General features: G+C 30.1%; 2 protein-coding genes across 2 annotated transcripts; both read left to right on the forward strand.

Moving 5' to 3' along the window:
• The first annotated feature begins 2,699 nt into the window (after nt 1-2,699).
• Nucleotides 2,700-5,263, forward strand: LOC113851083 (probable trehalose-phosphate phosphatase 2). The gene is made up of 9 exons (XM_027481569.1): nt 2,700-2,741; nt 2,863-3,003; nt 3,155-3,226; nt 3,328-3,453; nt 3,608-3,664; nt 4,035-4,139; nt 4,684-4,761; nt 4,850-4,990; nt 5,132-5,263. Exons 1-9 carry the CDS (start codon nt 2,700-2,702, stop codon nt 5,261-5,263), a joined length of 894 nt encoding a protein of 297 aa, XP_027337370.1.
• A 2,652-nt stretch (nt 5,264-7,915) lies between these two features.
• On the forward strand, nt 7,916-13,019 carry LOC113849905 (DEAD-box ATP-dependent RNA helicase 31-like). The gene is made up of 10 exons (XM_027480147.1): nt 7,916-8,695; nt 9,273-9,379; nt 9,653-9,708; nt 10,185-10,409; nt 11,006-11,212; nt 11,312-11,398; nt 11,513-11,608; nt 11,831-12,046; nt 12,365-12,547; nt 12,655-13,019. Exons 1-10 carry the CDS (start codon nt 7,956-7,958, stop codon nt 12,880-12,882), a joined length of 2,145 nt encoding a protein of 714 aa, XP_027335948.1. The 5' UTR covers nt 7,916-7,955; the 3' UTR covers nt 12,883-13,019.
• Nucleotides 13,020-13,916: the final 897 nt, after the last annotated feature.

Consider the following 13,916-nt stretch of genomic DNA (forward strand, 5'->3'; position numbering starts at 1 on the left):
CATATGACAAGAGAGAAATATAATGAAATAAATTTTAGATTCTTTATTATTAAATAATATGATATAATTATGTTAGTGATGAAAATTTTAATTTATTATGTTTAATAATATGATAAGATTCAAATTTAATAAATGATGTGATAAGAAAGAGAGACAAAGGATTGCAAAATTAAGATAGGTACAAAAATTAGACTGTAAAAAATTGTATTTGCTTGAGGAAAATTGTTTTGGTCTCGTTAAGATTTTATTTTTAATCAAAAGTTAGCTACATTACTGCCAGATGTAACTTGTGCTTTGTGTTTGCTTTCCCTTGCATTGTAGGAGCTCAATTATTTTAGAAAAAAATTAAATATGCAAATAAAAATTAGTCTCATGGCATTAAAAATATATCGTATTGCTGTATGGTATGAATAGCGAATTATGACAAAATTGGAACAAAAGAATCAGGATTATTTAACAATCACTACTCATGTGTAGAATTTACACTACAAAATTCATATTTGTACAATTAGTCATTTTCCTTTAAAACATGCTCGGTAATTTAATGTGAAACAAAACATCTTTAAAGGCACATGAATAAAATTATATTGCTTTTTTTCTTTAAAATATGTTTGGTCAGTTAATGTGAAATTAAAACATCTTTCAAGGACACATGAATGCAGCTATTGAAAATATGTTGGTTAGTAAATGTGACATCAAAGGGTTTTTGAAGCAGGCATGAATCTAACAACACTGCATTTCATTTCGCCATTGATTGTTGCAGATTTTTTAAGGACTTAAACGCATCATTACAAATTATAGGCTTATAGCTGTTATTCAATGTTTGATATGATAATTAATAACATTTAAATCAAGAGCATGGTAGAATAATGGATTTTTTAGGTATTCCAATGCAGGATCATTATAAGCCATGGCTATTATTCAATGTTTATGATAATTAAACACATTTAATTAAGGAACACGTTAGAATTAAATATGGAATATATGGGAATGGGTATTTTCATGTGAAATGTGTCTGTGTAACTTTTCTTTTATAAATATGAATAAAAGGGCTATTTAACTATAAATTCTTACGAGGTGTGCTATTTTAACACTCAAAATGAGTGTCTACATCAGACACAACATTTTTTTGTGTTGAATTTTTTTAAAAAATTATTTTATATATAAAAGAGTTTAACACTTCTGAATTCTTATTTAGATTTGTATGTGTGAGCTGATCGTTGACATTTGCAAAGATATGGATTTCATAACTCTTATTTTTTAAATAAAGGAAAGGAAAATAATGTCAAATTCTAATTTTGGTATTTTTATTTTAAGAATATATAATATTCCCACATTAAAAAAGTTTCTTTGTTTGATTAAATTAAAATTACAATATCAAGTTAAACAAGAATAAATATATTTTCTGAATAAATCTTGATCCAATCAGAGTTGACTAGCTAGTCTTATAAATTGATAATTATATCTATAATTAACTGTTTTTTTCTTCCAACTATATAATATCTATTTTCTGAACTTTTTGGTATTTTATTTTCAATAACTTGGATGACTTAATGATTGAAAAAAATATTACTGGAAGAAGACATAATTATAACTTTTAATTAAAAATTCGTATGTTAAATGGTAAAAGGGTAAGTATTGAATTTTATTTTTATAAATTTTAATAAAATGCATAATTTTATCCTCAGGTTTCTAAATACATTCGGCTGAACTTTTGCTAAAATATGTAAATTACTTGATAGATTGCGGGATTATTTTTTGTTTCCCAACATAGACTCCTCCAATAACAATGCTTAATTAGAGGAATTATATACAAGTTGTGCCAAAATTCATTTGCAAAATGATCTATAAACCAATGCATGTGAATCATGCATGACTGATACTTCCAAATACATCCGGCAGCATTGGTTTGCATTGGGTTCCTTTAGAGACAGTTCATTTATACATAACATTACGCATCATAGTAAACTGTAAATTAAATACAACTTTTCTTCCATTTTATATATGAAGTATTGATCACTTCAAGTCACTGAATTCCCAATTTTCCATATCTATTGTGACACCTTACAAACCTTAATTCGCCACCTTTATCTCTCAGCTTTGACATTGAATTTGTAGCCACAAAAATAACATGGTGTTTAGTTCAATGAATTCTTGCAGTTCATGTGCAAGCTAATTCAGAATGCGACTGCTTGAGTTCCAGATAAGGAACTTCTTTATCTTCTGAAAAGATAAGGGTATCACGTGGTTTCACTTTTAATTTTTTTCACTTCGTGAACAATAAGAAAGTGGTCAAGTTTAATATTAAAAAATCCAAAGGCAGCCTTTGAAAACAAAAGGCTTGTGAACTTTCTGCGTTCTTCTTTTAACGGTCAACTAACACAAACTGTATATACTTGTTTAGTGTCATTTTCTTTAGGTTTTTTTGTTAAAATTTTATACTAATTCAGACTATGGTTACCCCTTGTTCTAAGTATCCATATGAAACCTTTTAATAATCAAATTTAATAACAGGTATATTAGTTAGATATTAAAAGTAAGACATTATTTCCATCAATTAACTCTCTCACAAACACTTGAATGCAGGCAGCAAAGGCTCAGTTTCTGCAAGATTCCGTTTTGAACCATCGTATATTGGGATATATACCACAACCATCAGAACACTAAACTTGAAATCAACCTCACTTGCAAAGCCGGATATGAGTGGAGAACCAATGCCATGTTCATATGCCTCTTGGCTAGTAAGCTTAAAAACTTGTACACCCAATAAAAATTTACTTAATACTTTGTTAAGCAGTTAAACTTAATTATACACGAGGGCTATCTTTATGATTCTTTTTCTTAATTATTATTACTCTCAAGGGAAATCATCCTTCTGCCTTGGACAATTTTGACGAAGTGATGAGCATTGCCAAAGGAAAAAAGATTGTGGTGTTCTTGGACTATGATGGAACACTCTCACCGATTGTGAATGACCCTGATAAGGCTTACATGAGTGATTCTGTAAGTGCTTTGCATGGGAAAATAAACACCACATCATATATTGGTGGTGACTTTATGTGATTCATTTATAAGTTGTGTAGTTGTGGCTGTGTTCTGTTGCTTTCATTTTCTCAAAATTTAATGGTCAATGTGGTATGTTTACAAATTGCAGATGCGTTCGGCTGTACGTGAAATTGCTTCTCGTTTTCCCACTGCCATTGTTAGTGGAAGGAGTAGGGATAAGGTAATAATCCACCCACTCAAAAGAAAAGTGCACTATATATATAATTTCCTTCTAGTTATCAATTGTGTATTTTCACTGCCTTTATTTTCCTTTTGGCTTAGGTATATGGATTTGTGAAGCTAAAGAATCTTTGTTATGCTGGAAGCCATGGTATGGATATATCAACTCCATCAGACTCTTCAAAATATGGCAATCAGAATAATCAGACAAAGGCTATTGATGAAAAGGTTTATTTAATTTTGCCATTTTTTTTTTGGTTCAAGAGTTTCCCATTGTTTGAACAAAACTCATATTATAATGGAGAAGTTTAATGATAGTGAAATGATGCTTGTGACAATTTGACTTTGTTATTCATGTCTCATAATGTGTTTAACTTGGTAGGGTAATCAAGTTGTTCACTTTCATCCGGCAAAAGATTTTTTACCTACAATCCAAGAGGTAATTCATTAATTTTCTGTTCAAAATAAATTAACTTCTTCATCTAGTTTGGTCTGACTTGCCTTTAGAATTAGTGTGAATAAACTTTTTAACAAGCATTTATTAGAAAAAAAGTTCTTGTATAATTTTAAATTAACTTATTTATCTCAAATTTTTAAAAGTTCTGTTTTTTATATAAACACCTATAAGCTTAATAAAGCTTGATATTCTTGTATGAAAAAGTTTTAACTGTGGAATTTCACAATTGAGAAAACCCATTAGTTAGAAGCTAATTCAAATTGGACATTGATTTCTCTCTCACAGATGTGAATAGACTTGACTTCATATATCATTTTCTTCAGTGCATGAGTGTTTCATTTATTTCTTGCAGATAATTAAGGTTTTGAAAGAAAATATTAAAAGAATAAAGGGCTCTAGCATTGAGGATAATACGTTCTGCGTCACGGTACACTATCGGCGTGTGAAGAAGGATGAGGTAGATATATACACTAGATTGACAAATCTAATGTAAAATTATGGCTAAATTGAAAATTTAGTGCATACACTTAACATTAATTTTTCAATTTAATCTTTTTTAAAAATTAGTATTTTAGTTTCTATAAAATATATTTATAAAATAGCTATTTGTCATTGATATAATGATGTTAGATTTAATTCTTATACTTAGTAATATTTTTTGTTTTAGTTGTTATAGGTATGAAATAAATTTATACTTTGTTTTGATCTTTGTATGACTTTTATTTTCACATTTCATTTCTATATCTAATAATTTTTTATATATTTTGTTCCTATAAAAAAAACTAATATCATTATAATGTTAACAAATATTAGGAACTAATAAATAAATAAATAAATCATATAAAAACTAAAAAGTGAACCTTTTTTTTTTCCTTGCAGAGACTCATTAAACTAAGAAATAGTATTAAATGTAAAGACTAAATTTTTAATTTAATTTAAAAATATATATGCAACAAATAATATAAGCTTATGTAATTATATGTTGCTTCTCAAAATCATAGGATGTGGATGTTCTTGAAGAAATTGTGAAGTCTGTTATGACAGATTATCCCAATTTTAAAATTTCAGAAGGAAAAAAGGTAAAAAAAAAACCTTTGCCATTGATGAATACAATTTTGTTGGATTCTAAAACCTGAACTTAAACATGAATTAAATATCCTTGATCAGGTTATGGAGATACGTCCAAGAATAGATTGGAATAAAGGTTCTGCTCTAAAGTATTTGCTTGACACTTTCGGCTTTGACAATTTTAATAATGTTCTTCCGATGTACATTGGGGATGACAAAACAGATGAAGATGCTTTTAAGGTACGGTTTGTTAAACAGAAACCTCAATTTATGAACTAGTTTTAGAAAATAAGAGGTCTAAGCATTTATACATAATCAAGACATTATAATGTTGCTTAATTAAGTTAATGGAGGATTTTCTCTGGATGAAAATGCATGCAGGTTATCAGAGACAGTGGAATTCCCATCGTTGTTTCTGACATTGCAAAGGACACCAACGCTGCTCATTCTCTGCGTGACCCTTCCGATGTTGAGAAATTTTTGATTCGTTTAGCAAAATGGAAGAACAACTAGTTTGTTTGTTTGTTTCTATTTTGATTTTAAATTTTTAAAATTATATTTTATAATAATTTTAATTTTTTTTTTAAACTTTTAGAAAGAAAAAACTGTTTTTAAAAACAGAAAAAAAAAACACACTTCGCATAAGTCTTAAGGAAATCTAATTAGGGCTAATTGTCTCGTTTTAAATTTGGCAAAATATTTATAATTTTTATAGGACGGATACATATTAAGATGATACCAAAATAAATTTTTTTAACTAAAAAAAAATATACTCCTTTATAACAAAATATACTCTCTGAAGTTTACATTTTCTCAATAAATTATGACATTTACAATTCTTTTTCTTATTTTAACTTCGATTTCTTTTGACATAAATATCGATATTTTTGTTTATACATTCAATTTTTTTTAATGTATACATTGTAAGTTCTAATTAGATTAATGGAATGTTCTTTTACAATTTTAAATATATTTTTTATTCTTTTTCTCAAATTTACAATCATTTGTCTAATACACTTATCCTTACGAATATATTTTAAAGATATTATCCTTTTTCGGAACTAAGGGTTGAAAATGAAGCTTTGAGTTCAAACAACTATTTTTCGTCGCACTAAAAAATATTATTAGAACCATATCATTAAAAGCAATCAAAATTAGAATTCAGGGGAAGAGATGGTTTTTGAGTTTCTACTGATTATTTCTGAATGACTTGGGGTTAGATGCATAACTATTTTAGGATATGTTTGGAAATTCAGTTTAATTAAATATTTATTGAATAAATTGTTTTTACATGATATATATGTTACATCATGTAATTGATTATATAACCTATTATAATAAATTAAAATATATTTTAATAACTTATATTGAATAAATTGTATAAATAATTTGGAAATTATTTATCTTAGAAAAAGGGTAAAGTGAATATTGTTTTACGAAGTTAAAAATTAATTAAGTATTTTAATATCTCAAAAATTAAGATGTTCAACTCATACGATTTTAAGGGTTAATTTGAGAATTTATTTGATTTAAGACAGAAAGAAATGAAAGAAAAAGAATATTTCAGGCGTTTGATAAAAAAATAAAATGAACTAATTTTTAAAAAATAGTTGAACTCACCAAATATTATTTTTTTTAAAAATAAAAAGAAATGATGAAGAGAAAAAGAAGAAGAAGATTAATTAAAAAAACATATCAACACAAAAAATGACTTTATTATTTGAATCACTAAAATTTGACGTAAATACGTTAAAAAAAGGCTTATTTCTTTTCTTTGGTTTTTTGACTGAAAAAAGTTAAATTTTAATATATATTATTTATTTAAAATAATTTTAATTATTTATTTATTGTATATTAAATATTATTGCACTAAATTTTATTATTTAGTTGAAATGTATTATTGTCTATTTCGATTTTATTAACTATTTAAATTGTATTCAATCAAATATTAAAATTTAATTATAAAAACTATTAAATATTTTTACACTATTTTTTTTTTGTTTTCCAATTTTTAAATTTTGTACTAAAAATGTCACGTGTCATTTTTTTTATTTTTGAATTAATATCAAGTAAATTTTTAGCTGCTAAATAAATAATTTAATATTTATTTGTAATTAAATTTTAATATTTTTATAAAGTAATTTAAAATTTAATAATATAAAATTAAAATATCAGATATATAATACAATTTATTAATTAAAATTTTAAATTAATAATAAATTTTAGTGTAAAAATATTTAATATTATTGAAATAACCGTTGGAATTATAAGAAAAATAAAGGACGATACTCATTGTATAATCACGTACTACACACAGTATTGTCCTAACATAAAGAATAAAATTTTTTATTTTTAAAAGAGTTTTGTTAATTTTAATAATTAGAGCAAAATTTAAGCATTCACAAATTAAAATATAATAAATACTTATTTTTTTAATAAATTTTTTATTATTAATTGTTTATCTTCAATTTTCAGTATTAAGATTAACAAAATTCTTTTTAAAAATAATATCACCCCTAGTCTAACATAGGTAAAATATATTTTTTACAAATAATTCTAAGAAATACATTCTTAAAAAAACTTGTTATCGATCATTTAACTAATATTAATAATGTTTTAAAATATATTTATTTTTTTATAAAACGTTATATTAATTTTTTTAGAGAATATAAGTTGTTACGAAATATTTTTCAAGTATTGATTAAAAAATTAAAAAAAGTATAACTCAAAATTTATTATTGGACAATGGTTCTTATCGATGTATTAATTGAAGTATTGTAATAAAATTAATTATTACTATTAAATTATTGATTCAAAAATTAAAATATAAACATTTTTAATATAATTTTTTAATAAAAAAGACACGTATTAACATATTATTAGTATTTTAAAAATATCTGTTAATAAATATTATTTCCAAATTTATTCAGTCTTAGGATTGATTTCCAATGAGCAAAAATTTCATGATTTTTCTTAAAAAACTGTTTGTTAAATAAAAATATAATAACGCAATAAACATTTTTGTCTAATAAAAATCATATTACTTTCAGATATCTAATAAAATCTTAAACATTTTCATAGTTTTTATTATAGAAAGAAAAAAAACAAAAACAAGAAATGGGTAGGCAGAAGGATAAAAAAAGAGAGTAGTAATTCTTAAACCCTAAAACCTTGTTAGTTTGCCTCCACAAAAACCTTTGTGGGTATGGTTGAACACTCAACACTGAAAACTGAAGAAGCTCACACTCTTTATCTCTCTGCATTTGCTATGCCTCCAAAGCTGTTATCAGTATCACACCTTCGTTTTCTCCTCCCAATGAAGTCCCAAACTCTACCCACGCTCTCTAGAACCTTCTTACTCCCTTTCAAGTTCAACTTCACCCACCTCGCCCTTCGAAACGCATCGTTTAAGCCTCGCCCCTTCTCCACTCGTGCCCACCGGAATAGCAGAGAAAACGTTAGGGTTTCCAAGAGTCTTGTCGACGACGAGGCCGAACTCAGCGATTGGGTCGACGACTTGCGAACCGGCCGCTCCGACCGTTTCTCCGATTCCACCAGAACCTCCCGTTTCAGCCGCCGGTTGGGTCGCGAGGATGACGATGATGATGAGGAAGAAGTAGAAGATAAATCACGGAGGAATAATAGGGCTTCTATGTTGGGGAAGAGAAGGGGTGAGGATTTGAGGAGGGGAAGACACAATGCTGATGCGAGGAGAAGGTTTCAATTGAAGAGTGATGATGATGATGATGATGTAGCAGGAAGAAAGTTGAAGGTTGGTGGCATTGGAGAGTTTCTTAGTGAAGAAGATGAAGATGAAGAGAGTGAGGATGAGGAGGTATTGAACAAAAGTAGAAGTGCTTTGTTTGGTCAACAAAAGAGGACCACTGAGTCAACTCCAAGACCTTCTTCACCTGGAGGATCTGATTCTTATTTGAGTGACACCAGGTGTGTTCATTGTACTATCAAATATTGTCTTGTATTACTCCTGGGTATTGCTTCCTCTGTGATTGTATAGTGTATGTTGATTATTGCGTACAATAGGGTAAATGATGTAAAGTTATGGTACTGGGTACTTGTTTGGGAATTGTAGTTGAACAAACCGAAATAAAGGAATGAGGGGGTGTGAGGGTGTCTATATGTTTGTTTTGGAGTTTGATTGGACTGTGTCTTTTTTGGATATCTATTTGATTGAGGTGTTGGATGGATAGAATTGTGCAACTTTACTTACTGGGTTGTTGTTGTTCCATGCTTTCTATGGCATGAATTTGGAAATTGGTGGGCGATTTTGTGACTACTCGCAGAGTGGGCAAATATTAAAAGCCAAATGTATTGTATTTGCGGAGGAGGATAGGAATATAATTAATATGGAGAGGAAGGTGAATCTTGTGCTCATACATCCATGTTGTTTCGTGTTTACCTTTTGTGACTCTCACATGTACTTGACCGTTTTCTTCTCTCCTGATTCGCTATTATTTATTGTTCTTGGTTCTGTATGTTTGACTTTTAAGATGTGGTGCTATAGGTTTGACCAATGTTCAATCTCCCCACTTTCATTAAAAGGAGTCAAGGATGCTGGGTATGAGAAAATGACTGTTGTGCAGGAGGCAACGCTTCCATTAATTCTCAAAGGTTTGTCTTCTTTAGTGGCCGTGGAGGATGTGAATCATGTGATATGATAATACCCTGTCCTTATTTACCCTTTTCCTTTTAGGATCCTTCTTGCGTGGAGTGGAGGTTATAGTTTTGATTTAATTATGTGTAGAATCAGTATTCAAAATATTAGGCTGTCCCTAATTAATAATATTAAGTGAGAAGCAACTTATTACTTATTTTTTTGTCATCATTCTCTTGTATCTTGAGTTTATTCATTGCTGTGGCACTTATTCCAGTTAACATTTGTAGGTAAGGACATCCTTGCCAAGGCTAAAACAGGCACTGGAAAAACAGTAGCCTTTTTGGTAAGTCTCATAATATGTGTTTGTCTTAGTGAATTAGTGGTTAATGCTCCCTTTATCAGTAGAATGTTCATATTTTTAACTTCATGATCTTGGCTTAGTACCTTGGGCATCAAAATCAGTTGGATACTGTATCATGATGGTGGTGCATTTCTGTTTCTGTTTTTTTTTTTTTTAATTGTTTTGGTTGTTCGGGCATGGGTCTACTATAACCTTTTATTTCTCCTTTTGTCTAGCTAGTTTGCAGTGGGAGTATCAAAGAAGGTTCAGTGTTTATCATACAGTATCTTAAAAGATTTTAAGATATAAATCAGGCTCTGAGTGTGCTTGATAAAAGAACAAAAAAAAGGGTCTACTTGAACCTCAACATATTAAGTTTGAGCTGGAAACTGATTGGTTGTTTTATTGCATCTGTACTAACAGATAAATAGTGCTTTACTGGTATTGATTCTACTTAATTTTTAAGTGTTTTTGTACAGCTTCCATCAATTGAAGTTGTTGCAAAGTCTGCTCCAAATGATTGTGATCAAAGGCGGCCACCAATTTTTGTTCTGGTTATATGCCCAACTCGAGAGCTTGCAAGTCAAGCTGCTGCAGAAGCCACCAAACTGCTGAAGTATCATCCTACCATTGGTGTTCAAGTTGTGATTGGAGGGACAAGACTTGCTTTAGAACAGAAACGTATGCAAGCAAACCCTTGCCAGGTAAAACTTTTTCTCATAACCATCACTTTTATTTTATGTAAACCTTTGTGCATCTGCATAAGCCTAATAATTAACCAAATGAAGATTCTGAACTATCCTTACACTATTAAACCACCTTTACATAAAGATGCTGAATATTATGTTTCTTCTTATTGGGAATTAATGTTGCAGCTATCACAAATTGTAGGATACAATTTTATTTTCTTCTTTTACAGTAACATCTTAGAACTCATTTCCACCATCAGTCATAAGTTTTTTAACTATTTTTCCATTGAACATCAATAAACAAGGAGAAACAAATTTGTGTTGACAAGTTTAGGTGTGTTTTGGAAAATGATTCTGTGAAGATCATCTTTCTAAAAGCTAGAAGCCAGAAACCTATAGCATCTTGATTTACTGATTTGATTTCAGGCTTGGGACCATGTACTTATTTGGCTTAAACAATAATTAGGTTATGATAATTGGGTTTCATGCTGACCTTGGACAAATCATCATCTTATACAAAACCAGTTTCCAGATCTTGTTATCGAGTACTGAGTTTCACTTAGGCTAGCTGTTCTGTTCACATGCTAACTATAAGTTTGCATACTGTACAGATCCTTGTTGCTACACCTGGAAGGCTTAGAGATCATATTGAGAATACTGCTGGTTTTGCTTCTAGGATGATGGGAGTAAAGGTCCTGGTGCTTGACGAAGCTGATCATTTACTAGACATGGGATTTCGCAAAGATATTGAGAAGATAATTGCTGCAGTCCCCAAACAGCGACAAACACTTATGTTTTCTGCCACCATTCCAGAAGAGGTCTGTCTTTCTTTCTTTTCTCCTTTTCCATCTTGAGTGTATGATTGTTTCTTTTCCTGGGAGTAGTGGGCTTATTTGGATTTGATTATTGTTGTGAAGGTGCGTCAAGTCTGCCATATTGCTTTGAGACGGGATCATGAATTTATCAATACAGTTCAAGAGGGTACTGAGGAGACACATTCACAGGTAATTGGTTATGATTTCATGCTATTCACTATTAAGGTACTTACATGTGTATATGTATGTGAAAGGTTATGCATGTATAATGCCTTATGATTTTTTTATTTTGGATCATTTCAGGTCCGCCAGATGCATTTAGTAGCCCCGTTAGACAATCATTTCTCTTTACTCTATGTTCTTCTGAAGGAGCACATTGCAGATGATGTTGACTATAAGGTATGCAATCTGCAACCAGCTGCATTGACTGCTTTTCACTTTTATCCTTTCACTTAATGACACATAACTTGATTAACGAAGAAAATCATGTTTTAAACTTGATTAACGAAGAAAATCATGTTTTGCTTTAGTCTGTTGCTTGGTAGATAAGGTTTTACTTTTATCAGGTTTTACCATCACACTTAAAAGTGTTTTAAAAGGATATAGCTATTGGTTTATCAGGTTCTTGTTTTCTGCACAACTGCTATGTTTACAAGACTTGTTTCTGAACTTCTTGGTGAGTTGAACTTGAATGTAAGAGAAATCCATTCAAAAAAGCCTCAGAGTTATAGAACCAGAGTCTCTGAGGAGTTTCGGAAGTCAAAGGGTCTCATCCTGGTAACTTCAGATGTGTCTGCCCGTGGTGTCGATTATCCAGACGTCACTCTTGTTGTACAGGTAATATACGCAGAACACCTTCCTTGCATCATTGCACTTTTGCAAGGCATCTGTTGGAACATGTATTAAAAAATTCATTACTATGACACTGGCGGTTTTACCATCAGCACTACTGAACCTTGCTAGTGGGCATCCCAGAAAGGTTTATGTGGATTTTATGCACTGTTTGTGAATGTCAATGCACAATTGAGAAAATGCTCAATACATTAGCCGAAAATAGATGCCTGTTGGCATTGGAGAGAAGTTAAAACAAACAGTATTCTTTCTTTCAAAATATTTTGTTTTCAATTTTAATTGCCGAGCTTCCTTGATGGATAGGTTGGTTTGCCAGCGGGCAGAGAACAGTATATACATCGACTAGGTAGAACAGGGCGAAGAGGGAAAGAAGGGCAGGGCATACTGCTACTGGCTCCTTGGGAAGACTTCTTTTTATCTACCATAAAAGATTTACCTGTTGAGAAAGCTGCAGTACCTTCAGTTGATCCTGACACTAAGAAAAAGGTATTACTGGGATATACAATGGAGACATTCTTAATCTTCTTCTAATGCTTTGGACAAGTTTATATACGAATCAATTTGGAGCTATTATACCAAAATTTTGTTAACAGGTGGAAAGAGCTCTATCCCATGTAGAGATGAAGAATAAAGCAACAGCATATCAGGCATGGCTTGGTTACTACAATTCCAACAAGAAAGTGGGGGGAGACAAGTATAGACTAGTGGAGCTTGCAAATGAGTTCAGTCGATGCATGGGGCTTGATAACCCTCCAGCCATCTCTCAGTCAGTCCTTGGCAAGATGGGCCTTAGGAATATCCCTGGTTTACGTGCCAAATAGGTTGTTTATTCAATTCAATTTTTGATATAGTCGTGAAATATATAATGTTCTCGAGTGAAAATGCTTCTTTATAATTTAATTGTAAGACATGAATCATCTAAATTTCAATTATAGATATCGTCCATTTTCAGTTTAGCTTCCAGATTAATTGTCATTCAACGAAAAGGCCTTTTCTATTTTGAGCGCGGGTTTTTCACCAAGGAAACTTCATGCTTACTGAATTTTTTCGTAATTAACTAATTCACTACATTGCAACATGTGCTGCTCCAGCTTTACAAAAATATATATATTTAAAACATATTTTGTACGTCAGATTGTCATTAAATACGCAAATGGATATAAAAATGTTAATTATTTTTTTATAAATAATAATAACAGTGAATTTCAAGTTTAAACTAAAATGAAATTTTCATTTTGATAATTTCACACTTTAAAAAATTAGTTGTTAATTAATTATGATTTAAAGGATATATATATAAAATGTGTTCAATTTCACAAAAATGTTACCCCAGTTGCTACGATCGAAGACGAATAGAGTCATGTACATGTAGCTTGTTAGTTAACAATTTAATGAGCAAAATTAAATTTGGCGTTATTATGAATGAATTAAGTTTGATATAAAGGTGCTGATATTCTTTAACCACGGTTTTTCTACATTCTGAGATTCTTGCTATTACATCTGCGATAGATGTCGCAAACAAAAAGTTTTGCTGGAGAGGCAAGCAAAGATCTCTGCCATTAAATTTACATCCAATGGTTATAAAAAACCTATAATACTAAATAGTTAGTCAATCTTATTTCACAATAGTCAATTTTTTGTAGAGGATCAAAATTTCGTTTTTTCTGCTTTCTTACTGCACCTAAAAAAGCTCGAATAACTTCTGAACTTTCAAGTTTGAAACAAAGAAACTAGAATAAATTCTTGTTTGTGAATCCAACTCAAGCTCACCTAACCCCAGCCTAACCTCACTCTCGGTACAACTCGAATAAATGCTTGGCTGGTGTGCGTGTGTACTTTTTATTTTGTAATTTAA

Source organism: Abrus precatorius, unplaced genomic scaffold (genome assembly GCF_003935025.1).
Source record: "Abrus precatorius isolate BTA unplaced genomic scaffold, Abrus_2018 Scaffold9, whole genome shotgun sequence".
NCBI classification, from domain to species: Eukaryota; Viridiplantae; Streptophyta; class Magnoliopsida; order Fabales; family Fabaceae; genus Abrus; species Abrus precatorius.

Bases quoted from the DNA above. Each gene is read 5' to 3' on its own strand.
- LOC113849905 (XM_027480147.1), top strand. From the start codon at position 7,956: ATGGTTGAACACTCAACACTGAAAACTGAAGAAGCTCACACTCTTTAT. The intron at 8,696-9,272 runs GTGTGTTCATTG...GTGGTGCTATAG, and splicing joins TCTTATTTGAGTGACACCAG to GTTTGACCAATGTTCAATCT. The intron at 11,213-11,311 runs GTCTGTCTTTCT...ATTGTTGTGAAG, and splicing joins CTGCCACCATTCCAGAAGAG to GTGCGTCAAGTCTGCCATAT.
- LOC113851083 (XM_027481569.1), top strand. From the start codon at position 2,700: ATGAGTGGAGAACCAATGCCATGTTCATATGCCTCTTGGCTA. The intron at 3,004-3,154 runs GTAAGTGCTTTG...TACAAATTGCAG, and splicing joins AGGCTTACATGAGTGATTCT to ATGCGTTCGGCTGTACGTGA. The intron at 3,227-3,327 runs GTAATAATCCAC...CTTTTGGCTTAG, and splicing joins GTGGAAGGAGTAGGGATAAG to GTATATGGATTTGTGAAGCT.